This window comes from Leptosomus discolor, chromosome 6, assembly GCF_034619465.1.
Source record: "Leptosomus discolor isolate bLepDis1 chromosome 6, bLepDis1.hap2, whole genome shotgun sequence".
In the NCBI taxonomy this organism is placed as follows: domain Eukaryota; kingdom Metazoa; phylum Chordata; class Aves; order Leptosomiformes; family Leptosomidae; genus Leptosomus; species Leptosomus discolor.
This window is the reverse complement of record NC_141396.1, coordinates 66,605,992-66,633,487: the sequence shown is the minus strand read 5'-3', so window position 1 is coordinate 66,633,487 and position 27,496 is coordinate 66,605,992. Positions and strand designations below refer to the sequence as shown.

Here is a 27,496-nt window from a genome sequence, read left to right as displayed (position 1 = left end):
CTAGGACTTGCCTCGGGGGGGGTTGTACTCGGTCTCAGTCGGCCGGCCGAGACCTGGAGAGATTCGCCGCGTGGAGCGCCACAGCCGCCGGTGGAACTGGGCCCGGCCCGCACCTGGGCGAGGAGGGGGGGGGGGATGAGCACCCCCAAACCCCCCCGGCCCCTTCTGAACCCCCTTTAGCCATCCCCGTCCTCAGCCCCCTCCCCATCGCCACCCTGAACGTCCACCCCGCTGCCCCCCATCCTCATCCCCTTCTCCATCCCCATTCCCTTCCCCATCCTCATCCCTTCCTCCAACCACCAGTGCATCCCAAATGGCTCATCTGCTTCTCCAGCCTCATCTTCATCGCCTTCTCCATCCCCTCCCAAAGGTCTGTCCTCATCCTCATCAACTTCTGTGTCCCCATTCCCTTCCAAATCCCCCTCCTCATCCCTTTCTCCATCCCCGCCCAAATATCCATTTCCTCCACCTCCATCCTCATCAACTTCATCCCCATTCCCTCCCAAATCTCCATCCCCTTCTCCCATCCTCATCCCCTTCCAAATCCTCATCCCCTTCTTCAACCCCAGTGCATCCCAAACTTCCATCTGCTTCTCCAGCCCCGTCCTCATCCCCTTCTCCATCCCCTCCCAAATATTCATCTGCTTTCTCCATCCTCCATCCTCAACTTCATCCCCATTCCCTTCCAAATCCCCGTCCCCTTCTCCATCCTCATCCCCTTCTCCACGCCCATCGCCTCCCAAATGTCCCATCTGCTTCTCCATCCCCTTCCTCATTAACTTCTCCATCCTCATTCATCCATCCTCTGCTTTCTCCACCTCCATCCTCATCAACTTCATCCTCATTCCCTTCCAAATCCCCATCCTCATCCCCTTCCTCAGCCCCAACCTCTTCCAAACATCCAGCCCCCTTCCCCATCACACAGCCTCCTTCCAAACCCCATCCTTTGCTCCACCCCACAGCATCCCCTTCCCCTTCCAAATCCCTATCCTCGTCCCTTCTCCCATCACCATCCTCTTCCCCATTGGCACCTCCATCCCTTTCCCAACCCCTTCTTCATTGTCATCCACCCACCATTCCCTTCTCCATCCCCACCTCCACCCCACCTCCACCTCCCACCTCCACCTCCACCTCCCACCTCCACCTCCACCTCCCACCTCCAGCCCCACCTCCACCTCCCACCTCCACCCCCACTCCCACCTCCACCTCCACCTCCCACCTCCCACCTCCACCTCCCACCTCCCACCTCCACCTCCACCTCCCACCTCCCACCTCCACCTCCACCTCCACCTCCCACCTCCACCTCCATCCCCCACCTCCACCTCCACCTCCACCTCCCACCTCCACCTCCACCTCCCACCTCCACCTCCCACCTCCACCTCCATCCCCACCTCCTCCCACTCCATCCCCCACCTCCACCTCCATCTCCCATCTCCCATCTCCATCCCCCGCCTCCACTTCCATCCCCCACCTCCATCCCCCCCTCCATCCCCCACCTCCACCTCCGTCCCCCATCCCCTCCCTTTCCCATATCCCCTTCCCCTTATCTCCCCCACCCCACCCTATCCCACCCCTGTCCCCTTCTCCTCCAGAAACCAAGGAGGACAAGCAGAGGTTTCCCCAGCCCAGCAGCACCCAGCGGGCACCGTGGCGTGACCCCCCACCCCAGCTCCACCAACCACCTTGGTGGCGGGGTCCACGCTCACCTCAGCGGGCTGCCCAGCCCCCACACCACGATGAGCTTGCCATCCTCCAACCCCACCAAGATGTGACTCTTCTCCTTGGTGACGGACACGCTGTGGACGGGCACCCGCATGGGCATGGGGGGCACGGCCGCCCGCAGGCTGTTGAGAAGACGAGTGGTGGGATGGGATCCCTCGAGCCCTCCGGGCACCCCGAGAGGGTGGTCGAGGGGCGACGAGGCGGGTGGTAGCCCTCACCTCTGGAGGTCACGGATCTCCAGCCCGCACTGCATGGTCCCCAGGACCACGAACTCCTCCGTCAGGCACATGGCCGTCACCTCCTCGTCCAGCGGGACGGAGGAGAGGTGCTTCCCGTTCACCGAGTAGAGGTGCAGCGCGAACCTGTCCTGAAAGACAGAGCGAGGCGAGGGGGACGCGTGCGCGCTGGCCGTGACGAGGGGGAGGACGCGGGGACGCCTGGCCCTTACCTTCACGCAGGCGCGGTGACCCACGGCGGTCTGGGCGACCACCTGCCCCTCCGGCCCCACGGCCAAGTGGGAGAGCACGGCGGGGGGCGAGCTCTCGCCGGGCGGCCGCAGCGACCGGATGAAGAGACCCCGGCGGATGGTGTGGACGAGGATGGTGCCATCCTACGGGAGGAAGGGGACGCCGGGTGACGATGGTGGCGCTGGCCACCCCGCCACCCACCCCACCACCCCCCTCCCTCCCAGCTCACCTTGGAGCCCGACACCGCCATGTCCAGCTCGGTGCTGATGGCCACGCACGTCACCTCGGCGTCGTGGCCGTACAGGACCTGGACGGGTTTGGGAGCCAAGCCGCTGGAAAACCCACCCTGGTGTTGGGGACACGGGGACCTCAGTGACCTGGTGGCGGCAGCGCCCACCGTGAGCTCCTCGCGGCTGGAGCGCGGGGGAAGGGTCAACCCCCTACCTGCTGTAGGACCTGCCACACCATGCAGGTGGTGTCCCGGGACCCAGAAATGAGGTAGATGCCACAGAGGTCAAGCGCCAGGCAGGTGACAACATCTGTGACGCCCAGAGGGACACCATGAGGTGATGGTCCTGTCCCACCGTGCTCGGCACCCCAACGGATGGCATCAAGAGGTGTTTTGGGGTGTGGAGGTGCTGCTAACCCTAACCCTAACCCCATCCCGGATCCAAGATGGAGCCTGGAATGTCCCCAGAAGGTTGAGAGATACTGGGAGATGTCCCCGGCCCGCTCACGTGTCAACTGCCTCCCCCCCTTGTGGCCCTACAAACCCACCGGGGCACCATCGGACCTTCATCATCGGAGGAGGACGCACCTATGTGCCGGGTGATGTGCCCAACGACCTTCCCTTTGGCCAGCGAGGTGACGCGGAGGCTGTTGTCCCAATGTCCCCCGCTGAAGAGCAGCTTCCCATCGGGGGACACGGCCAGCGTGCGGGAGCAGAGGTCGGCGCCGGGGGCGAAGGGGCCTTGCAGGAAGCGCTGGGTCCTGGCGAAGAGGGACATTGGGACGGTGGCAGAGCCACGGGCGGGCTGGTGGCACCTCCGGGGACCATCCCCGGGGACCACGTGCCCGACTCACTTTGCGTTGGAGACGGTGGGGTCTTTGGTGAAGCTGAAGTAGTTGGAGATGTTCTTGTCGTAGGGTAACCAGTTATGGGTCCCCAACAAGCCGTTGGCACTCACGGTGACCTGGGCAGAGATGGAGGTGATGCAGCTGCCCCCACTGGAGCCCTTCTGGGGTTTGGTCCCGGTCCCCCTACACCCATGCCTCAGTTTCCCTGCACTCACCAGGACGTCGGGGGATCCCTGAGTGATGAAGGAGTGCGCCTGGTTCTTGGGGACCACGGCTTGCACCAGGGCCACCCCATCGCTGATGCCCTGCAGGGAGACAGCAACCGGTGGGCACCCTCCTGGCCACAACCACCCCCACCCTGTGCCCCCCAGCCCTCCCCACGGACCCCCTGGGGTTGTCCTCACCTCCACGAAGAAGGACTTGAGCTGGTCGAGGTTCTCGAAGACGTTGGGCGAGCGGGTGTCGAGGCGGGCCAGCCTCCGGGCAGCGCTTTCTGCTGACAGCCGGGCGGGATGGGGTTCCTGGGGAGGTGGTGGGGTGGTGATGGAACCCGTCAGAAAGGGGCTGGCCCCCCAAAAAGGGGCTGTTTTTTGGGGTGGGGGGTATGAGCCACCTTGAGCAGCTGGCAGGGCGTCTGCCCAAAGTTGCTGATGATGCCCTCCAGAGCCTTCCTCTGCGTCTCGTCGGCGATGGCGTCCAGGTCCACGGCCCCTGGGGATGAGGATGGTCATGGAGGGGGGGTTACCTGGCAGGTGCCCACCCCACCTCGACCCCCACCTCCCTGCCCCACCTCTCACCCTCATAGGTGCAGTAGTAGAAGACGTTGAGGGCCTCCACGGCGGCCGGGCCTCGTTGCTTGTACCCAAAAATGAGGTCGATCCACTCATGGAGGTGGGCCGAGACATACTCTGACTCCTGTCCAAGGATGGGGCCTCAGGGTGGGCCAGGAATGCCCAACCCCCCCGCCATAACGACTGTCCCCCCCGAGGTGTGGGAGTGGAGGAGGAGGTTGGGGTGAGCTCCACCATCTCACCAGGGCTTTGCGGTGCTGGTAGATGAAGTCCTCGCGGGAGCGCGCCCACCGGGGCAGCACCACGTCGCCCACCTTCTCGTTGGAAAGCTGCAGGCAGCCCAGGTCGAAGCCTGCAGGCAGAGCAGGCAGGGGGTGAGGGACACCGACCCCCGCCGTGCTCCCATGGGCGCCGTCCCCGTGGTGGAGACGACGGGCGCCCCTCACCGTTCTGGTTCTCCAGGAACTCGGGGAAGTAGAAGAACTCAGGGATGAGCTCCTTGACGTCCACGGGGTTCTCCATGCGGGCTTGCCACGCCGCCGGCACCGAGTGGAACTGCCGGTCCGAGCAGTCAAACCTGGTGGCACAGGACACCAGGTTGGAGCCCGCTTGTCCCCGCCCCGTGATGTCCCCTCCCCGGCGGGGTCCACCCGCTGGGTGCCCACCTGCCGCTCTGCAGCTGGATGTGGAGGGTGGTGAAGGGCTCGGTGCGGATCAGGTAGTGCATGACGCCCGCCGCGTTGGAGTAGTGCGTGCCGTAGTGGAACTTGTCCACGGTGCCCGTGGGGTCCTCGAAGCTCTCGTACCTGGGGGTGAGGTGTGCGTGTCAGGGGGGAGGTGTCCACCAGGAGCCAGCCAGGCGCTCCCCTGCATCCCCCCACCCCTCATTTTTGGGGTACTCACTTCTCCTTCACGTCCCGGGCGTGCCGCTCGTTGGCCACCCCGATGGGCTTGGACAAGTCCCGAAACACGGCCGGGTTGGTGAGGTCGAGGGTCTCCGAGACGTAATCCCGCAGGATCCAGGGGAACTGGGTGGGGGTGGGAGGTGGGTGAGGTTTGGAGGCCGGGGGTGGGTGGGGGGCACGGGCTCCCTGGGAGGGGGGGACAGTAGGGTGGACACGGGGCTCACCACGGGGTACTGGGAGAGGTCGTTGTAGGTGCGCCCCGCGATCGTGTTCAGCTGCATGAGGTACTCGAAGTTGGAGATCTCCCGCAGGACCCATTTCTGGAAGGGAGAGATGGGCTGGAGTGGGGGGCAGGAGACGGGGCGGAAACCCCCACCCCTTGGCTGTGCCCATCCTGTGCCCATCTTTGGTCCCAGACCATCCCTGGTACCACAGCCGCCCCCATTCTGTGGCCACCCGTGGTCCCATGGTCATCTCCAGTCCCATGGCTGTCCCCACCCCACAGCTGTCCCTGGTCCCATGGCCACCTCGTGTCCCACGGCCACCCCCATCCCATGGCCACCCTGGTCCCACGGCCACCCCTGGTCCCATGGCCACCTCGTGTCCCACGGCCACCCCCATCCCATGGCCACCCCTAGCCCCATGGCCACCTCGTGTCCCACGGCCACCCCCATCCCATGGCCACCCTGGTCCCACGGCCACCCCTGGTCCCATGGCCACCTCGTGTCCCACGGCCACCCCCATCCCATGGCCACCCCTAGCCCCATGGCCACCTCGTGTCCCATGGCCACCCCCATCCCATGGTCACCTCTGCTCCCATGGCCACCTCGTGTCCCACGGCCACCTCCATCCCATGGCCAGCCCTGGTCCCAAGGCCACCTTGTGTCCCACGGCCACCCCCATCCCATGGCCACCCCTGGTCCCACAGCCACCTTGTATCCCACAGCCACCCCCATCCCATGGCCACCCCTGGTCCCATGGACATCTCCAACCCTTGGGCATCTCCAACCCTTGGGTAACCCCACCCCACGCTGGCACCCTCCCCTTTGCCATCAGGGAAGGGGAGATACGGGGTGGGGGTGGGCAAGGTGGGGGCAGTACCTGGGTGAGCCCCGAAGCTTTCAGCAGCTCCTGGGGCGACCGGCTGCCGAAGTAGATCTGGTTGGGGGGCCGCAGACCAAGGATGCAGGAGTACACCTTGTTCCTCACCTAGGGGGGAAACCGGGGAGGGGGGACGACGTGGAGCGGCCGGAGCCTGGGCAGTGCCGTGGCCCTGGGAGGGGTTTGGGGAGCAGGGGGGGGGGGAAAGGGTGCCACCACCTTTTTTCTGAAGTTGAGGAAGTAGTTGGCCTGGTCGATGAAGAAGAGCTCGAGCGCGGAGCGGCGCAGGTTGTAGCGGCGCAGGTGGACCTCGCGCAGGTGGGACAAGGGGCGCTTGAAGTCGTAGCCGATTCCTGGCAAGGTGGGGCGGGGGCAGAGCCCCCCGGGCGTCACCATCCAACCCAAACCCCCATTCCTGAGGCAGGGACGGGGACCAGCATCGCCCTGGGGCGGGGAGGAGCTCCACCCCGCAAAACAACCAGCACCCGGCGTGTCGGGCTCCTGGGGGAGGTGGGGATGGGTGGGTGGGGTTTCTCACCCCACCTTGCTGCGGGGACCCCCTGAGGAGCACATGCTGTTACCTCCCTCTGTCTCCTCCTTCTCGCTGCTGCCGTCGTAGAAGTAGACGTGCTGGGTCGTCACCTCCAGGCGGCCGGGGATGACGGCCACCGTCGTGATGAGCTCGCAGTCCTCCGAGACCACCAGCTTCTCCCTCTGGTTCTGCTCCTTGGGCTCAGCCCTGGGGGACACAGGGTGGGTGAGGAGAATCCAGTGACACCCCCAGCCTGGGCAAGCCAGCACCATGGCAAGGGATGGGGACACTCACTGGTTGTCCAGGACGGGGAGGTCCTCCTCGGCCAGTTGGTCATCCTCCAGCTCACTCACCTTGGCCTCCTTGGCCATGGCAAGTGGGAGGGACTCGGCGGGGTTGTGGAGGTGGTCAGCTCCTGAAATGAGGGAGGAGAGGCTCAGCAGGCCCCCCTGGCCCTCCACAACTGGGGGACAAGTCCTGTGAAGGGCCCCCATCCCACTCCCCAACCCCAGTGGGGTCCATGACAGCTCCAAACTCAACCCCACCATGTGCATCCAGCCGGTGGCACCCCCTTGCTCGTGGCATGGGGGTCCCCTGGGTGCCCCTCAGTCTCACCCAAGTTGTCCCGCAGGGCGCTGGCCTCCAAGTGTTGGTCAAAATTCACGTTGGGCACCAGCTTCAGCCTCATCCGGGAGTAGGTCTCGGCACTCGAGAGCTTCCAGCGAACCTCTGGTGGGTTCCTGGTGGGGGGCAGGCAAGGGTGAGGCAACGCTGGGGACGCCCAGCCAGGCCACCCCTCCCTGGGGACCAAGGTGGAGGCTCACCGGTCAGCCCAGGCGGAGCGGGGCGAGGTGAGGAGGCGGCACAGGGAACGCCACTGCTTCAGCACGGTGCTGTGGTGGTTGTTGGCCTGCTTGAGCACGTTGGCGTGCCGGGTGTTTTCCGCCTTGGAGCGTTTCGCTGCCGGCTCCAGCACCAGCTCCTGCCAAGGGAGCAGGAGAGTGAAGTGACAGCAGGGCTGGGGCTTGGGGACACCCCTGAGATGAAGAGCATGTCCATGGGATGACGTCCCCAGGGCAAGGAGAATGTCCCCAGGATGATGTAACGTGGGGTGAGGAGCACATCCCTGGGATGACGTCCCTGAGTGAGAAGCATGTCCCCAGGGTGAGGAGCACATCCCCGGGATGATGTCCCCAGGGTGAGGAGCACATCCCCAGAATGATGACATATCCCTGGCATAATGCTCCTGAGATAAGGAGCACATCCCCAGAACAATGTCCCCAGGATGTGGAGCGCTTCCTGAGGGCAACGTCCCTAGGGTGAGGAGCATGTCCTTGGGCCGTGGAGCATGTCTCTAGGATGACATCCCCAGAGCGAGGAGCATGTCCCCAGGGTGACGTCCTTGGGGTGAGGAGCACATCCCCAGGATGATGTCTCTGGGTGATGACCCTGGGGTGAGAAGTATGTACCCAGGGCAAGGAGCACATCCCTGGAATGATGTCCCTGGGATGATAACATCTGCAAGATGATGTCCCCAGGACGAGGAACAAGTCCCCAGGAAGATGTCCCCAAGACAAAGAGCACATCCTGAGGATTAAATGACGTTCCCAGAGTGAAAAGGATCTCCCCAGGATGAAGAGCACATCCCCAGGATTAAAGTCCTCAGGGTGAGAAGCACGTCCCTGGGGTGACATCCCCAGGGTGACACCCTTGGGGTGAGGAGCATATCCCCATGACCCCCAGATGATGTCCCTGGGGTGAGGAGCACATCCCTGAAACAATGTCCCTGGGATGAGGAGCACTTCCCGAGGACCATGCCCCCCAGGGTGAGCAGGATGTCCCCAGGATGACATCTTTGCAACGAGGAGAACATCCCCAGGATTAATATCCCCAGGGAGCAAAGCACATGCCTAGGATGACATCCCCAGAAGGAGGAGCACATCCCCTGGATGACAACCTTGGGGTGAGGAGCGTATTTCCAACATGAGGGACATCCCCAGGGTGACCTCCCAAGGACGAGGAGCAGGCAGTACCTGGAACATCTTGCAGCTGGCTGCCTTCTCCTGCTCCCGCCGCTGGGAGCTGCTCATCATGGCATCGTAGCAGGCGTTCCAGAAATTGGACATGTGGTCGTGGCTCTTGGCGAAGGTGTCCATCTCAAACTGGGCCATGGTGGGCTGCACCTAACCGAGAGAAGCAGGATGAGAGGAGAGGCGTTTCGCAGGGCTTGGCACCCACCAACCACCATCCAGTGCCCTGGAGGTCACCCCTGCAGGCTGTCCCAACCCAGTGGTGACCCCACCGCAGCACAGACCCATCTCGAAGCCTGGGAAGGTGTTCCCCCAACAGCGATGCCACCCCACAGCACCCACATGCTTCTCAATGAAGCCCCTCCACTCCGGGGTGGTGCAGAAGAGCTGGAAGTCCTCGTAGAAAGTGGGGCTGCCGTTGGTGGGGGGCAGCGAGGGCAGGAAGAGCTGCAGCTGCAGGGTCTCGTAGCACTGGTCCATGAGCGTACGGACGATGGGCACCAACCAGGAGAAGGTCTCCGACTTGGCATCCAGTGAGCGTCGCAGCGGGGTCTCCAGCTTGCCCAGCAGGTAGCAAGCCTCATCCTTTTTGGGGGCCGAGGAGGTCTGCAGCAGGCTGTGCAGCTTCACGTACGCCAGCGAGTGCAGCTGCGGGGAGGGGGACGCGGGCCCATCAGGTGGAGCCACCTGCTCTGCCCCAAGGGTTGGGGTCTCACGACCACACGTCCAATTTCGGGAAAGGGTGACCCACCTGGGGGTCCTGCAGCATGATGTAGCCCACGAGGACGCGTAGACCCGTCTGGGCCATCTCCTTGAGGTCAGAGGTGCCGTTGGCCAGGTGGTACCAGACGCCCAGCTTGTCCAGCAGGCTGCTCACCCCCTCGTAGATCTGGGCAAGGGGGCCCACAGTGAGCCCCTCGCCTGGCCACGCACCCCCCCACCTCTCCAGCTGGGCGGGCGCAAAGCCACCAGGGCTGTCCCCACCACCCAGCTTTGCTTGACGTGGGTTTGGGTTACGGGTAGGGTGAGGATTAGGGCTTCGGGGTAGGGTAGAGCCCAAACCCACAGCCCGAATGACAAACTAGGTAGGGTTTGGGAGGAGGGTTATGGGTTGGGGCGTAGAGTACGGCTCTACGGTGAGGGTGTAGGGCTGGGGTTGAGGGTTAGGATTGGCGTTAGGGCTGAGGTTCACACCAAGGATGGAGGGTTAAAGGTTTAGGATTAGGATTTGGGAGGTATAGTTATGAGTTAGGGTTATGGGGTAGAGCTTAGGGTACAAGGGAGGGTTTTGGCTTTATAGTAAGGGTGTAGGGTTAAGGTTAGAGTTTAGGTTTAGAGGTTAGGGTTTAGGTTTAGGGGCTAGGGTTTAGGATCAGAGTTAGGGTTTAGGATCAGAGTTAGGGTTTACAGCAAGGGTTAGGGTTAGATTTACAGGGATAGGGATAGGGTTTAGGGTTAGATCTCAGCACATAGGGTTAAAGTATAGGGTTAGGTTTACAGTAAGGATGTAAGGTTAGGGTTAATATTAGGATTAAGATCTGGGGTTTAGGACAAGGATGGAGGGCTAAGGTTTAGGATTTGGATTTAGGAGGTCTGGTTAGATTTACAGGTCATGAGTTCGGGGTAGGGTTTAGAGTTAGGGTATAGGGTTAGGGGGCTGGATTTATGGCAAGAGCGTAGGGTTAAGGCTAAAGTTTCAGTTTAGGGGTCAGGGTTTAGGATCAGAGTTAGGGTTTACAGCAAGAGTGTAGGGCTAGGGTTAACAGCAAGGGTTAGGGTTAGATTTACAGGTTATGAGTTAGGGATAGGGTTTAGGGTTAGATCTCAGCATGTAGGATTAGCGTGTCTGATTTGGGTTTACAGCAAGGGTGTAGGGTTAAGGTTGAGGGTCAGAATGAGGGGTTAGGGCTAGGGTATAGGTTAGGGCTAGGGTATAGGTTAGGGCTAGGGTATAGGTTAGGGCTAGGGTATAGGTTAGGGCTAGGGTATAGGACTGGGCTTCACAGCGAGGGTGCGGGCTTAGGGTTAGGGCTGGGGTTTGTGACAAGGGTGTAGGGCTAAGGCTAAGGTTTAGGGTTAGGGGTACGGGTTTGATTTACTGGTTACGGGTTACAGTTCAGGATTAAGTCCCAGGTTATTTCCTAAGGTCAGGTTCAAGGGCTGCAGGTAGGGGGAGCGCTTGGGGTCAGGGCTAACACCAGGGGTTAGCGTCAGGGTTCAGAGCTCGGGGGTTTGGGATCAGGAACCCCTGCGCGTGGCCCATCCACCTTCTCGCTCCACAAGGCCTGGTTGTTGTGTCCCTCGGAGAACAAGAAGTCCTGGAGCAGCCGCAGCAGCTTGAGGGCGTTGTGGGTGAGCCCGGGCAGGGCGGCCGAGCCCGACTCCTTCAGGTCGGTCAGCGCCGACTCCAGCATCATCTCCAGCAGGCTGCGAGAGAGCAGGCGGCTCCGTAGGGAGGGGGGGGGGGTCCTTCCTCGGGATGCCCCCACCCAGCCCCGGGCAAGGACTCACCTACGCTTGATCTCATCGGGCGGCCGCACCAGCTCGCACGCCGTCCCCAGCTTGGTGAGGACGGAGAAGACCTGCCCGCGCTCCCTCCACGCCGCGTCGTCCCAGCCCTCCACCCCGCGCCAGGTCACCGAGAAGACGATGTTGGTCAAGAGGTTGCACAGCTCCTCCTCGGGCGTTTGCTGCCAACGGAGAAGAAGGGTGAGAGGTCCAGGGTCCAGCCTAGCCCAGGGTGGTGGGCACGACGGTTTGGGGCTCACCTGGGGGTTGCTGGTGTTGGAGATGTTGTCGCTGGGCAGCGCGTCCTGGTAGCTGCTCTCATCCAGGACGTTTGAGAGGCTGGAGCTCTTGCGTGCTCGCATCCCCGGGAAGGGCTTGAAGCTCTCCAGGGGCGAGGGGGTGCCAGGGCCGCTGGCAGGGGTCTGCGTGCCACTCTCAGCCGTGGCGATGGAGCTGGTGCTGGCCAGGTCGAGCCCCAGGTCGAAGGGTGAGGTGGAGAAAGGCGAGAGCGGGTGATAGACGCCATCGAAGGGAGGACCATCACCGGGGTTGGAGGATGAGCGGCTGGCCCGGTCGGAGGAGTCGAAAGACTTGAAGTTGTAGGAGTGGAAGGACTTGGCGCGGCCGCTCGGGGAGATGGAGTGGTCAGAGAAGCCCTCGGAGAGCTCCTGGTCCGAGGCCTCGTAGCCCAGCGGCAGGAAGACATCCAGCTCCTGCAGCTCGGCCGGCGGCGGGCTCGCTCCCTCCTTGCCAGAGGTCTCCGAGAAGCGGAGGAGCTCCAGGCAGCCCCCGTTGCTCACGTTGCTCAGGCTGCGCTGGCGGGACTCGTAGGACTCCTTGACGTAGAGCTTGGTGAGCGTGTCCTGCCAGCCGGCCAACCTCGCCAGCTGCTTCACCATGTCCTGCTGCGCGTAGATCAAGTGGAAGAGCTGCGAGAGAAAGCGAGCGGGGGGAGACCTGATGATGTTGCCCCGGTTCCTGGTAGCCTCTTGGAGCGGTTGGCCCCTCCAAGGGACAGGTTGCTTGGTCCTGAGCACCCCAGATCCTCCATAACCATCATGGGGTGCCGGGGCTGCACCAACCCCCACGTGCTGGCATGGGGTGTTACCACCACCCCCATGGCCCCCGCGTTCAGGCATGGCTAGGTGCCCAGGGAGCTCAGCCTTGGGGTGACAATTTGCACCCAAGGACCTGCTTACCTTGCGGCAGATATCGAGCCGGACGGCCAGCTCGGCCCGGTGGGACAGGTAAACCACGGCCACCAGGTCCTTGTAGTTGGGAGGGTCTAGGGACAAGGAGAGACAGTAGGGTGGTGGGACACCTCCTTCTGTCCCCAAAAGCCACCGAAGACCCCCAGCCCCAAGACCAGCTGAGCCTCGTGGGAAGCCACCAGCGACGACCCCATGGCACGTGTTTGGGATGGGTGGCCAGGGCCAGCCTGGCTTTGGCAAGGCACACGGTACCTGCCCCCAGGACTTGCTCCGAGAGGCAGCGGAAGAGCAGCATGGAGCTGGGGATGTCACCGAGGCAGGCGATGAGGCCCTGGTACCCGATGTCCTTCAGCTTCAGGCGGTTCTTGCTGCGCTCAGGGACCTTCTCGTACTTCAGCATCTTGTAGAGGACCTGGTGAGACAGAGAGAGGTGGCCAACGCCGCTGCAGAAAAGCCCCCAGCCGCTGGGCATGTCAAGAGGCTGGTGCCGGGGACCCGCCTTACCTTGAAGACCCTCTCCCGCACTTCATCCGAGAACTTCTTCTGCACCAGCAGCGAGAAGAGGACCTCCACTTGGCCTGGCTCAAAGAGGAAGGTGAAGAGCTGCTCCTGGGCAGGTGAGCCCTTCAGCAGGCTGTGGATCACCTCCAGCGCCCCGCAGACCTGCAGGACACGGGGCCGCTTGTCCACTGCCCTCCACATGCCCCACGAGTGCTAGTGCTGGGCCAGCCCACGGCACGCTGAGGTGTTTGAGGACCTGGGTGGCTCGATGCCGTACCTGCTGCTCATCCTGTGCCCCGGCCACGTAGCTCAGCAAGCTCTGCATCTCCTCCCCGGAGAAGCTCCTGCAGAAGAAATCCTTCACCAGGCTGAAGAGGGACGTCTGCACTGTCTTGATGTCATCGGTGGCCATGGTCTTCTCCCTGGAGGTGCTGATGGACAGACGTGCGTGGGCATTCCCTCTCGGGGCGTGCACGGCCACCCTCCTGCCCCTTGTCACCCATCGCCGGCATGATTCCCAAATCCCACCATGAAGCCTGAGGAGCTCGGGGGCAGCCAGGGGTGGACGTCCCTTCTGGCCAACCCTGCCCACCGGGAAATGTCCACCCCGTCCATTCGGGTCTCTGCAGGGTGTGAGCACCCCCAGTATCACCGGCGTGCAGAAACGCAGCAGGTCAGACAAGAAAATGGCATCAGCTTGTGGCAGAAACCACCACGCTCTTGGTTGCTCCTCGAGAGATGCTGGGGGTGGATTTTGGGGCTGACCGGGCACAGCTCTGGGTGGAGGCTTGGGGACAGGGCACGGCCACAGGGGGTGGAAGGTCCTGCACCCACCCCCATGCTCCCACACCGCAAGATGATCCCAGGAGGTGCTTGCAGGGGGATAATTGCCCCAAGCAAATGGTGTCTACCCCAAACCGCAGCTCTGAGGGGTGACCCCCATCACCACGTCAACGTTCGGGGCGAGGGGGCCCGGCTACAAGCAGCAACTCACCCGTAGTACGTCCGGATGGAGTCGAGGATGTACTGCACCCCGTACTTCTTGCGGATGCGCTGCTTGTGGTCCTTGATGACGTTGGCCAGATACTGGATGTGACCTGCAGGGAGAAGGTGTGAGTAGCCACGGAGGCTGGTTGGGATGGGGGCCACCGCCAAGCACCCCCAGTTCCCACCTAAGCGGACGGCGAAGTCGCTGTTGCTCCAGATTCGGAAGTCGAAGAGGAGATGCTGGTAGAGGAGGTGCAGCAGGAGCCCGCTGCCTTCGGAGGCCACCTGCTCCATGAGGATCTGCGAGGCCATCAACGTGCTCATGTCCAGCTGCGGACCGGAGACCTGCCGCGGGCGAGAGCGGGAAGCTTGCAGCCCTGGCATCCCCCCCTCCCCCGGGGAACAGCCCCGAGGACTGTGGGATGGAGCCCCCCGCCAACACCTTCTGCAGCAGCGCCCCGATGATGGCCGGCCCGTGGCACTGCACCAGGCTCTCCTGGTTCACCGGGTGGTTCTGGATGAAGTTCTTCACCAGCAGCAGGAAGGCGGCCACGCTGTTCCTCTCCAGCCTGCTCTCTGCAAGGCACAGGGCGAAGCCCCACCGGTAGCTGTGAGCCCTGTGCCCACCCCAACGCCTTCCTGCAGCGCTGCCTGCGAAGGGCACGTCCTGGAGACCCCACCATCAACTTTTCTCTGCAAACTTTTCAGCCTGTTCTCCTATTTTCCCCCAAATTTACGTGAGTGGAAACCTCCATTGCTCTGAGCTTGGAAATAAGCAGCTGGGTGGCAGGAGAAAGCCTGTTCCACCTACCCAGGAGAAAGCTCCTGCGTGAACCCAGCCCTACCACAAGACACAAGAGACGTCACGCAAAGGCAAGCCAGGGGTGAGCAAGGCTGGAGCCACCCTCATCTTCCCAGAACGGCTTGTTTATGACTAATTAGGTCATAACAACATTAAAAGATGTCAACGGTTTCTCCATTACCCCATAACTCTTGGTGCCCCGGGCAAGACCTCTCCTGCCCAAGGTAGACACCAGCCCGCTCCAGGTAGCGCCCACGTGTTACCGACAGCCACCCGAGCAGGATGGCTCCCACTCCACGTCCCCTGAGGTCCTCACCTGAGGACTTGCCCAGCGGGATGAGCATGCCCTGGGCGTTCCTGGAGGACGTCAGCTCCGGGCCCACCAGGTCGTTGGTCTCCTGCTCATCCTCGGGCTCCTCCTTCTTGGACGCTACTTGCTCGAGCAGGGGCAGCAGCACGCCCATCCCACCCACGCAGTTGACCACGTCCTGCCGGAGGGAGGCGAGAGGCTTTGCTGGGTGCTGCGGGGGGTGATGGCAGCGTAGAGGAGGAGGTTGCACGTGCACCCAGGGGCCATCCTGCCTGCTCAGGGGCTCAGCCCAAGCTGGGGAGAGCCAGGCCCTGCGACTAGCAAAGATCGGGGTCTGACCAGACCCATCCTCCAGCACAAACCTAAACCAGGTCCCCCAAAAGCACCTGCTCCCCCTGCACCACCCGTGGGGCTCACCCTGGATGCCGAGGACCTACGGGGCATGCAGGTCCTTGGTGGACGCAATACCACGTAGCAGAGTCCCTGCAGGGTCCAGGGGAACCACCATGGCTATCCAACACCCTGTGGGGGTCCTGGCCTGGCCTCCTACCCAAGGAGGGACCCAGCTGCCTCCACGCTAGGAGTCGGACGGGCCACCCTGCCCTCAGCGTACCTTGATGTCCCAGTTGACCACCTTGTGCCCCGTCAGCCTCCCGTCCAAGCCGTGGCTGGGAGAGAGGTCCAGGCAGATGTTGTTCCTGCAGGCCTAGAAGAGAGCACCGTGGGAGCATCCTCATGCTCCTGGAGATGTCACTTGTGGCAGAGGGTCTACCAGTGCTGTCCCCCTCCCCGGGGCGGGTGGCTGTCCTCACCTGTGGGGTGTAGTACAGCAAGAGCTTGCTGCTGAGCTCCACCAAGTCACATTCCAGTGTAAATGGTGATGTGACATTTGGTCCTGGGTGGGGGGAAGAGGATTGGGATGAGCTGGGGCATGGTGGAGGAGACCCCAGTTGCCACCACTACCCCTGCGGACATACCCCGTGTCCCCACCCTGACGTACCCGCACAGAAGAGCGCCTTGACCTGGGCTTGCTGCAGAGCCTCACAGAAGATGGCCACGGAGCCGAGGTGACCCTCCAGGGAGGTGGGGCTGCCCCACTCCGTGTCCTGGCTGCCGGCCGCTGTGGTGGCCACCACTCCTTCTGTGGGGGGCTGAGTGGGGGTCCAAGCGTGGGGGCCTAGGGCGGCGGGGACGGACTGGGAGCGGCCGAGCGTGGGGTGCGGGGGGAAGACCAGCTCCGGCCCGTGGGATGCCGGTGGGTGGCTGGTGCTGGTGGCGGTGGTGGTGGTGGTCCGGTGGCCCGCGGAACCGATGCAGCAGGAGGTGAAGGACTGGAAGGGAGAAGGAGTTGTGCTTGGCCCCCAGCCCCACGCCACGGGGAGGGGTCCGGCTGGATGCCGGGGGGTTCCCCCACCTCGTGGAGGGAAGGGAAGCGGAGCTGCGCCGTCTTCCGCAAGTGCCCGTCGGCGTAGATGCTGACGATGTTCTGGCCGAAGGGCCGGCGGCCGGCGACGTGGACAACGTCAACGCAGTGCTGGGGGGACAGGGAGGGGGCGTCAGGCATCCCGGTGTCCTCGTTGCAGCCCCCCGCGATGGGGACGGAGATGAGTCTGGGGGCAGGGTTAGGGAGGATGCTCACCCAAGCCGAGTCGTTGAAGGCAAACTCCGGCAATGCCACTGTCATGTAGTCCTTCTTGGTGCAGACGGCCACCACCAACATGCCGCCGGCGGTGAAGAACGCTTCAAAGCCCGTCCCGCCGGCTGTGAAGAAGCTGATGGAGGAGAAGCATGGTGGGGATGGTGGTGCTGCCCCTCCTCATCCTCACCTCAGTCCCCTCCGGTCCCTCCCTTGAGCATCACCTGTAGAGCTGCCTCCTCTTGGGCCTCGCCGGTGGCTCGGGCTCCTCCTCGCTTAGGCACAACCAGGCGTGGAAGGCGAAGGCACCACCGGGCCACTTCTGGATGGTGGGCACCATGATCCCCGCCATACCGGGGGTCAGGTCGAAGCACTGCAGCGCCCGGGGGGGTCCCTCGACCCGCGCCATCCCCGAGAGCGCCCGGATGACGGGTGCCGCGTAGGGATGGGGTCCCCGACCCCGCTCGTGCCGCAGCAGCCGCAGCAGCTGCCGCAGCTCCCCGGGGCGGATGGAGAGGCTGCCCAACGCCCGCAGGAGCTCCAGTAAGTTCTCAGAGCAGGCAGCCGGCAGCGCCGGCTCGGTGGCCAGGGCGCCCAGCAGGCAGCCCACCATGCCCGCCTTGACGCAGGTGAGGCGGCTGGGCAGGGAGGCTTCGCAGAGGCGCCGCAGCCAGTCCGAGAGGAAAACCTGCAGCTCCCGGCACGCCAGCGCCGGCAGCCAGGCCAGCAGGATGAGCAAGGGTTGCTCGTTGCGGATGAGGCGCACCGGGAAGGAGCTGTGGTCGCCCTCCACGGCCTGCCGAAACACGAGATGGTGGTTGGTACAGCCCCGGCCCCGTGGAGGAGGATGGATCCTCCCTCTGGCCACCATGGGCTGGCAGCAGAGACCGCGTGCATCAAGCGTATCAAAGACCCTCGTGCGTCGAGCCTTGGAGACCCTCGTGCGTCAAGAGCCTTGGAGACCCCCGTGCGTCAAGAGTCTTGGAGACCCCCGTGCGTCAAGAGTCTTGGAGACCCCCGTGCGTCGAGCCCCTTGGAGACCCCCGTGCGTCAAGAGTCTTGGAGACCCTCGTGCGTCAAGAGTCTTGGAGACCCCCGTGCGTCAAGAGTCTTGGAGACCCTCGTGCGTCAAGAGTCTTGGAGACCCTCGTGCGTCAAGAGTCTTGGAGACCCCCGTGCGTCGAGCCCCTTGGAGACCCCTATGCGTCGAGCCCCTTGGAGACCCCCGTGCGTCGAGCCCCTTGGAGACCCCCACGCGTTGAGCCCCTTGGAGACCCCCATGTATCCAGCAGTACCCCAGCAAGCAGCACCTCCTCTGGAGCTCAAAACACCCCAAAGCTGAGCCTGACTCCAAGCTAAAGATGCCCCAGGACCCCTCAGGAGGAAGCCGACGGGAAACCAGCAGGGTGGAGAGGACTGGGGGCGGGGGGGTGAGGAATGGGGCTGCGATCTCCCCCAAAGCACCAGCGCCGAGGGCTGTGCTCGGCGTAGGAGGAGAAGCAGGCGTGCTCACCATGTTGAGGAGCTCCTGGAGCAGGCGTTGGGTGGGCTGGCCTTGGCTCCTCAACACCTCATAGAGGTGGGTGTAGCCGATGCGTTCCTTGAACACCTCCTGCAAGCACCCGGCTACGTGGGACCCCCGGCTGAGCCCCACCAAGCGCTGCTTTCACCCCGGTCCACCTCGCGAGGTGAAAATGCCCAAACCCATCTGCTTTTGGGGAGGGTCCTCCCCGCCTCTGGTCCGCCACCCACCTTGGCCGAGGGCGAGTTGCTCATGATGGCGGTGAGCACCCCGATGGCGTGGACCGTGATGGCGTCGCAGCTGCCGTCGAAGACCTACGGGGACACGGGGGCGATGGGTCTGCTGAGCCACGGAGGGGACAGAGCCCACCACGCCTGCTGGTTTGGTTCTGGGGTGGCCCCGCACGATACCTGCTGGAGCCCATCCCTGACCGGTGGCCACGTGGGGACCTCGTGCTGGGCTCCACCCGCGTCCCGCGAGCCGCCGAGGTAGAGCTGTGGGACATGGGATGGGGAGAAGAGGGTCATGGAGGGTCCCCCCACCCCATGGATGCTGCTGCAGCGCAGCCACCCTGTCCCGGCACCGCTCAGAGGCAGGAAGGTTGAGGATGGAAGGTGAGGGTGCCCAACCCTCGTGCCACCAAGGAGGGGACACCAACGTGGCCACGCCGGTACCTTGCTGTTCTGGAGGAGCCGGATGATGTGCTCGAAGCAGTTGTTGCTGAGAAAGACGGCTTGAAGGACCGGCCGGTCCTCGCAGCTCAGCATGGCCGGGATGGCATCTACGGGGAGGTGGAGATGGTTGAGCACCCCCCATCCCACGTCCCCATCCCCGTCCCCGTCCCCAACCACCTACCCAGCATGAGGACGCGAAGTGCGATGAGGCCACCGGCCGCCTCCGGCGCCAAGGACGCGACGGGCAGGTCCGAATTGAGCACCCTGAAGTAACCATCCAGGAGGACACGCAACGGCACGGGGCCGGCGCCGGGACTGCTACCGTGCAGCACGTGGACCACGGCCACCACGCCGCGTAACGCCAGCTCCAGCAACCCGGGGGCCGGGGGGGGCCCCCCGCCTCCCCGCTGCAGCACCCCCAGCAGCACCTCCACCGCCGCCGGCGTGATGGCCCGCAGCGCGTTGGGCTGTCGGGACGAAGGGGTGACGGGCTTTTATGTCGCCTATCGCGATATAAACCCCTCCATTTAAGCTATTAATGCCGAGCCCGACGCCTGCAGCGCTGCAGGTTTTACCCATCTCCCTGCACCCCGCCGCTGGGCGCGTGCAAATTAATTGAAAGCAAAATTCGGAGCTATTCGTTAAATCCTGATTTTCAAGCGCTTAATTAAAACCTATTTCTGCTCGAATTTCTCCAGCCACAAAGTTCTCATCTGCTGAACCGGTTGTGAACCGGCAGCTTCGGCTCAAACCCCTCTTTAATTTTCTTTTTTCAGGTAAACCCACCGAATTTAGGGCTGGAATTTTAAATCTTTAATTCGTTTCCTTCCATTTTTAAAGGCTTTTGGCAATGAAGTGGTTTAATTCCAGCGTTTATGTGGAAAACCCAAAACTTTGGGCTTTATCTCTTGGATGATGAGCCCGAGCCCTCCCCCATCCGCTTCCCAACGCTACCTTGGATCCGGAGAGGATGGCGCCAAAAAGATGGATAAGTCGGAGCTGGAGTGTTTCAGGGAGCTGCCCTCCGGCTTGAAAACTCTCTGTGAGGATGAGGAAGGGAAAGATTTACTTCGGGGAGCAAGCAGCAAAAAAAACCAAACAAGCCCAATGAAAATAGGGAAAAAAAAAATCCCTTTCCTACCCAAATCCACCCCATGTGGATGCTGGACCCTATGGATGACGGAAGGGACGAGGATGCTCAAATTTTTTTTTGCAGTTTTGTCTTCAAAAAAAAAAAACCCCAAAACCAAACCACCAGGGTTTCGGTCTAAAACCAGGGGTCAGTTTGGGGATTTACGGGCCGTTGGGCACGTTGGGAGTTTTGGGTGATTTTCTTTATTATGGCGACGCCTTTGCCTCGGAAGGGGGTTTTGCGGGGGGCTTCCCGAGGGCACAAAAAGAAATTAAAAAAAAATCCCCTTTGCAACGATTTTTGCGGGTTCCTCGGGCCGCGTGCGACTTCATCGTCGCTTTAGGATCCTAGACCTCCCCCCGGGACCCCGTACGTGCCCGTACGGGCACGTACGGGGTCCCGGGGGAAGGTCTAGGATTTATCCACCCTTGAATAATATACCATCCCCTGGATAATACATCCCCCCCTGGACCCTATAAATGCTCCTGCATCCCCATCCCAGCATCCTCCACCCGCTCTAAGCACCCATGGATCCCATCCTGACCCTCTACCTGCCCCCACACCCGGCTGCAGTGGGGGGGGGGGGGGCAGACACCCCCCCCCCCCCCCCCCTTTGATTTTACCTTGGAAGAAGGCGCCGAACTCGGGGGGCAACGGGGCCGGGGCGAATTTGTATTTACTCTTCTCCTTCGCGCTGATGGTTTCCCTGGAAAGAGAAGTTTGGGGGGGGGGGGGGGGGGGGGAATAAGGAGTTGAGGAGGGGGGTGTAGGGGATTTGAGGGTGCAAGGGGGCGCCCCCGCTCACCCGCTCAGCTGCCGCCGCCAGGTCTGGTAAGGGTCGAAGAGGCACTCGCAGAGATGCAGGGCGTGGAGCATCCCGCTCTCCAGCTGCGCCCTGCTCCGCTCCTCCTCCCGGCTGCCCTTCAGCTGGTGGAAAACCAGAGCAGGATCAACACCATCCCCCCCCCCCCCCCAAAAAATCCTTCTTTGGCTGAGAAACACCCCCCCCCCCCCCCCAAAAAAAATCAGGGCAGGGGTTGTCCCCGCACCCTCACCTTGCTCGCGCAGACCCGCAGCAGCTTCAGCACCTCCGGGATGAAGCCGGGGGTTTTGTCCGCTTGGATGTTTTCTGGGTTCCTGTAAGGTTTGGGGGAGTAAGACATGAGGGGGGGGGGGTGTTAATGCACCATGGGGGGGGGTTATTGCACCAAGGGGGGGGTTAATGCACCAAGGGGGGAGGGGGTTATTGCACCAAAGGGGAGGTGTTATTGCACCAAGGGGGGGTTATTGCACCAAGGGGGGGGGGGTTAATGCACCAAAGGGGGGGGGGTATTGCACCAAGGGGGGGTTAATGCACCAAGGGGGGGTTAATGCACCAAGGGGGGGTGTTATTGCACCAAGGGGGGGGAGTTATTGCACCAAGGGGGGGAGTTATTGCACCAAAGGGGAGGTGTTATTGCACCAAGGGGGGAGGTTAATGCACCAAGGGGAGGTTGCTGGCTGGCAGGAGGTGGCAGGGCCAAGGGGGGTGGGATGCACTTGGGGGCGGGGGGGGGGGATGACGCTGTGCGGTGTTGGGGGTAAATATTGTGGTTTGGGGTGATGTGGTGCACTTCGGGGGGGGGGTGATGTGCTTCGGGAGGGGTCATGACGGGCTTTTGGAGGGGGGACGCTCTACTTTGGGGGGCGGGAGTGCCGTTTGGGGGAGGGATGCTGCACGGCAGCCGGTGGGGGCGGGGCGGGGGGGGGGGGGATGCTGTGTTTTGGGGGAGGGAGGGTGATGCTCTGGTGCACATCACACGGGGTGGGTTGGGACCAGCGTGACACCAGTTTGGCCCCTTCAGCGAAGACTCGGGTGGGGGGGTTAGAGGACGCAGCGATGGGTCCCCTCAGTGCCCCCCAGCACCTGGGCTTGCACTCGGGGCGGATCCTGCAGCACCGGGAGGACCAAAAGCATGGGTGGGGGTGGGGGGATGGAGGGAAGGGGGGGGGGGGGGGGGGGCCGTCACCCACCTGCAGATGATGATGAAGAACTTGAGGAGCAGCAGCGCCTGCCCCAGGCCGGCCCCGCCGCCCTCCTCCCGCGGGACCTGGGCCACGCTCTGCCCCAGGCGCTGGCTCAGCACCTGCAGCACCTCCCGCGGCAGCACCGGGATCTCCGACGCCGACTCCTCCGGCCTGCGAGGGCGAAAACAAGAGGGAGGGGGGGAGGGGGGGGGGGCGTCAGGATGCGACACCCCCACCCTCCCCATCATCACCCCCCCACCCCTTAAGCTTCAGACCACACGGTCCACCACCACCGAGGGTGGACGAGCCATCGCCGCGGTGGTGGCAAGCCCCGAATCGAGGTTTGGGGGTCACTCCTGCCCCCCCACCCCCCACAGGGGGCGCCCCCCAAGGGGGCCGGGGTGCTGCTGACCTCCTGGGCTCCAGCGAGGGCAGGGCGATGATCTTCTCGAAGTTCATGACGAAGGCTTCCAGCCACTGCTGCAGGTAGGAGAGGTCCTTCTGCAAGGGCGAGGGCGGGGCTGGAGCCGCTGGCCAATCGGATCCCACAGTGACCACCGCCCCGGAGGTGTCAGCCAATCAGCAGTCAGAGCGGTTAAGCCCCACCCATGCCGGCACCAGGGGTGTGAGCACACACCCCTGGGAGGAGCTGCCGGCCAATGGGCAAGCAGAGAAGCACGACCTGTGGAGCTGCTGACCAATCAGCACGCAGAGCAGCACAACCTGTAGAGCTGCTGACCAATCAGCATGCAGAGCAGCACAAGCTGTGGAACCGCTGCCCAATGATCACTCAGAGCAGCACAACCTGTGGAGCTGCTGACCAATCAGCACGTAGAGCAGCACAACCTGTGGAACCGCTGACCAATCAGCACACAGAGCAGCACAACCTGTGGAACCGCTGCCCAATGATCACTCGGAGCAGCACAACCTGTAGAGCTGCTGACCAATCAGCACGCAGAGCAGCACAACCTGTGGAACCGCTGACCAATCAGCACGCAGACCACCTGCCCCTACAGGCAGCTCTCAGCCAATCAGCAGGCAGAGCCTGGTGCCTGCTGCTGGCCCCGCCCATCACACCCCCCAGCCCGGCTGTGGTGCAACACCGTGACTCACCCCCTGCTGCCACCGCGCCCGGGCTGGGCCCCCCCATCGCACCTTGGGGTGACCCACGGCCCTGAGCCCCCAGTGGGGCACCTCGGGGTCACCCGTGTCCCTGCTCACCCCAGTGCAGCACCTCGAGGGGATCCACGTCCCCATGCACCCCAAAGTGTCACCTTGGGGTCACCCACGTCCCCAAGCACCCCCACGCAGCACCTTGGGGTCACCCACGGCCCTGCTCACCCCAACGTGGCACCTTGGGGTCACCCACGGCCCCGCTCACCCCCCATGCAGCACCCTAGGGTGTCCCCAGCCCAAGCAGGGACTGTCCCCGCTTGGGGACACCCGGCTCCCTACCAGGGATCCCCCCTGCGCCATCCCTGGGGACATGGCGGGGGGTGTCCCAGTCACCCTCCACAGCACCACCACGAAGAAGGGGATCCCACCGGGACCTCACGCGCCTCCCACCCGCACCCCCCCCCCCTCCCCAAACCCACCCCCTCACTCCCATCCCCCCCCGCCCCGAGCTGCCACTTCCCCCATGTCACCCATTTCCCCCCATGTCACCCATTTCCCCTCCAAAACCTGTCGTGTCCCCCCCCCCCTTGTCCCATTTACCACCAGTTCTGCTCAACCGCAAGCACCAGCACCCCACGGGGTGAGCTGGGGTTGGGGGGGGGGGGGGCACGACACCCCCTTTCCCTCCATGTACCCCCCCCCCCAGACCCCCCCCCCGTTACCTGGCTGGCGGGGTGACCGCGGCCATCCATGACCCCCAGCGCACGGCGAACCGCGCCGGCACAACCGGGCCGGCGCTGGCGCTGGGGAGGGGGGTGTTGTTATTTTACGTCTCCCCCTCCCCTCCCCCCCCCCCCCCCTTTTTTTTTTTCTCGCCGCCGCCTCGCTTCGCTCCGCGCAAAGCGCCCGAAAAAAACCCAAAAAACAACACAAAACCCCAAACCCGCAGAGCGTCAGGAAATGCCAAGTCACCCGGCGCCCCAACGGCGCTTCCTCTCACCGCGCCCGGCAGCGTTTTTCGGGGTGCCGGGGTGTCGCCGGTTGCCCCCCAGCCCCGTGCACACCCCCCCACCCCAATAAAACGCCGGGATGGGGCCAGGGGCGCAGCGGAGGTGCCGGGGGGGGGGGGGGGAGTTGGCGATGGGGCGGGTGGGATGATGGGTGTCACCGTCGGTGCCGGCACACGGCGGCAGGGACACGAAGCTCCGGCCCGGTGGGTTTCAAACACCGCGGGGAACCGGATCGTGCCGAAACCGCCGGCCAAATCCTGCTGTCGCTCCCCGCCGCGGGGCGAGCGAAGCCAGGGTGCGTTGAGTTTGCCAGTCCTCAGCACCCCTCGCTGCCCTCCCCACCCAATATCCAACCCCACCCCCCCCCCCCCCCGCCACCCCCCAGCCTTGCACCCACCCGGAGCCGGCGTCCCATCCCGGCGCGGCGCTCACCGGGTTGGTGCCGGTGGCCGCCCCCGCCGGTGCCCGTCCCAGCCGGTTGCCAGCTGGCAGAGCCTGTTGGGTGGCTTCTGGGCTCGGCCGGCGCGGTGCCGCCTGGGAACGTTGTGCCGGCACCTCCGGCCCTCGCCGGTGCTGCCGAGAGCTCCAGACCCCCCCCCCCCCCCCCGCCTCCCGCCCCCCCAAGAAGCGATGGTGGCAAAGCCACCGGGTTGTCACCTCCCTGCCGTGGAGTCCCATGGGGTGACAGCGAGGGTCTTGGCGGTGGGACCCAACCGGGGTCCCTGACGCTCCCCCCCCACCGCCTGGCCGGTGTGGGACAACATGGCTGGCACCATCGCCGCCGTGGCCCGGCCACCCTGTGGGCCACCCCTGGGGACATCCCTGTCCCTTGCCAGCGCCGGTGGCGTGGTGACGTGAGCTCTGCCCCGTTTCAAAGCCGCGACAGATAACGCAGCGGCTGCCGGCGCCACAGCCCTCCTCCGATGTCACCAGCCGGGGAGGGGGACGGTGGCAGGGGACGCTGCCATCGAGGTGGCTCCCGCACCGGTGGCATCACCCGATGCCCCGGGTTGAAGCCCGGCAGCGGGGACGGCAGAAGGTTGACACGGGCCAGGGACGCGTCCCGGCAGCCCTTGTCCTCCCCGGGGGCTTGGGGACACCGCCGTGGCGAAGGCCAGCGAGGTTTTGCGGCGTGACCCGGCTGGGGGTGGTGACACCGAGCTCCTGCCTCGGCCCAGGTGCCTCTCGGAGGTGGCACGGCCACCTGGCCGGTGTGGCACGGCGAGCGGGCACACCCTGACACCGCGGCACGTGTCCCCGTACGAGCACGCACGTCCCCATGGCGCACCACGTGTCCGGGACGCCTCGATGGCGCGGCACCTGTCCACGCACGCCTGATGGCACGGCGCGCGTCCCGCCGTGTGACCACGCACGCTCTGACAGCACGGCACGTGTCCCCGTGCCACCACGCACACCCCATGGCGTGGGCGCGTGTCCCCTGTATAAACACACGCGCCCCGACGATGTGGCACGTGTCCCCGTACAACCACGGACACCTCCACGGCACGGCACACATGGCACATGTCCCCATACAGCCACGGACACCCTGGTGGCACAGCACCTGTCCCCATACCATGGACACCTCGGTGGCACGGCACATGTCCCCGTACCATGGACACCTTGGTGGCATGCCACATGTCCCCATACAGCCACAGACACCTCGATGGCAGGGCACATGTCCCCATACCATGGACACCTCGGTGGCACGGCACATGTCCCCATACCATGGACACCTCGGTGGCACGGCACATGTCGCCACACCACGGACACCTTGGTGGCACAGCATGTGTCCCCACACCACGGACACCTCGGTGGCACGGCACGTGTCCCCGTACCATGGACACATTGGTGGCACAGCACATGTCCCCATACCATGGACACCTCGGTGGCACGGCACATGTCCCCACACCACGGACACCCCGGTGGCACGGCACGTGTCCCCGTACCATGGACACTTTGGTGGCACAGCACATGTCCCCACACCACGGACACCTTGGTGGCACAGCACGTGTCCCCACACCACGGACACCCCGGTGGCACGGCACGTGTCCCCGTACCATGGACACATTGGTGGCACAGCACATGTCCCCATACAACCACAGACACCCCGGTGGCACGGCACATGTCCCCACACCACGGACACCTTGGTGGCACAGCATGTGTCCCCACACCACGGACACCCCGGTGGCACGGCACATGTCCCCACACCACGGACACCCCGGTGGCACGGCACGTGTCCCCACACCACGGACACCCCGGTGGCACGGCACGGCACGTGTCCCTTGTCCCAGCCCCCCAGGCCCTGCCCCAGCAAGGCCGCGGGTCACTGGGGGGGTGGCAGTGCCCATCCCCGAGGGGACCCAAAGATGCTTCAACCCCTTTTCCCAGCACCCAGCGGAAAGGGGCGGGGGGGGGGGGGGGGGCGCGGGGCAGCTTCGTTTTGGGGTGCGGAAGAGCTGGGGGGTCTCGGGGGACGCAGTGGGGCTGGGTGAGGGGACAGACACCACGGCTGTCCCCATCCCTCCTGGGGTCCTGGGGTTTTGGGGTACAGATGATGCCCCTTCATCCCCCAACCCCATCTTGGTCACCCCAACCCGCGGGCACAGCAGCTGGGGGGGGTGACACGGGGGGGGGGGGGCTTCTCTCCTCCAGAATCTGCCCCCACCCCCCCAACCTCGGGGGGAGGGGACACAGCGGGGTCCCCGCAGGCTCCTGGCTGGGGACATCCCCCCCCCCCCCCCCCCCCCCCGAGGACCCCGGAGCAGAGGGAAACACGACGCAGTGGAGGGGGGGGGGGGGAGCGGGGGTGCCAAAAGGGGGGCTGGGGGGGTCCCCTTGAGTAGGACACCCCCCCCAGAGGGAGGGCACCCCCCTGTCGTGTGTGTGTGTGTGTGTGTCCCCCTCCTTGCTCCCGCCGCTGCTTCAATGTCACCGCGGCCACAACTGTGGCCGGGGGGGGGCGCAGGGACCCGGGGAGGGGGGGGCACGGACACCAACCCCCCCCACCCCCCAAAAAAAAAAAACCCTCCTGCCTGGGTGTAAGGGGGGGCGTGCAGATCCCCCCCCCGGGAGAGGCGGGAAGGGGGTGGCGGGGGGTGGCGGGGGAACACGGGTGCGGCGAGGGGGGGGGACACACACGATACACGGGGACGCGGTGCCCCCCCCAAAGGGGGAATATTGGGGGGGGGGGCGGGGGGATATCGCGGACCTCGGGGTGCAGTGACCCGCGGGGGGGGGGGGGGGGGGAATATAGCAGGAGGGTGCAGGGGGGGATGCGGTGCCCCCCGAAATGGGGAGCACGGGGCGGGGGGGAGGAGAAGGATGGGGGTGCTGTCACCCCCCCCTCACTTCTTCTTCTTCCTTGTGGGGGGGGGGGGCGGGGGGGTCCCCGGTGCCCAGCTCACCTTGGCGAAGTAAAGCATCCAAAGCTCGTAGAGCCGCTCCCGGGAAGCCAT

The 27,496-nt window shown here is 64.3% G+C and overlaps 1 protein-coding gene across 1 annotated transcript; it reads right to left on the bottom strand.

Moving 5' to 3' along the window:
• On the bottom strand, window positions 1–27,496 carry NBEAL2 (neurobeachin like 2). The gene is given in 56 exon segments (XM_086467364.1): window positions 1–113; window positions 1,703–1,730; window positions 1,733–1,844; window positions 1,941–2,089; window positions 2,171–2,332; window positions 2,419–2,535; window positions 2,634–2,728; window positions 3,007–3,179; window positions 3,273–3,382; window positions 3,482–3,571; window positions 3,671–3,787; window positions 3,880–3,977; window positions 4,064–4,181; window positions 4,300–4,409; window positions 4,504–4,634; window positions 4,723–4,863; window positions 4,961–5,085; window positions 5,187–5,282; window positions 6,064–6,171; window positions 6,283–6,416; window positions 6,645–6,802; window positions 6,890–7,010; window positions 7,211–7,335; window positions 7,420–7,577; window positions 8,629–8,778; window positions 8,968–9,273; window positions 9,377–9,514; window positions 10,893–11,052; window positions 11,137–11,315; window positions 11,394–12,062; window positions 12,333–12,418; window positions 12,597–12,756; window positions 12,849–13,007; window positions 13,123–13,267; window positions 13,840–13,942; window positions 14,018–14,177; window positions 14,275–14,408; window positions 14,951–15,122; window positions 15,558–15,650; window positions 15,757–15,839; window positions 15,945–16,275; window positions 16,359–16,478; window positions 16,584–16,716; window positions 16,805–17,376; window positions 18,094–18,192; window positions 18,333–18,416; window positions 18,513–18,596; window positions 18,777–18,883; window positions 18,958–19,243; window positions 19,731–19,816; window positions 20,532–20,614; window positions 20,714–20,835; window positions 20,964–21,045; window positions 21,922–22,086; window positions 22,328–22,416; window positions 27,446–27,496. Coding segments are annotated over 56 exon segments (8,280 nt in total).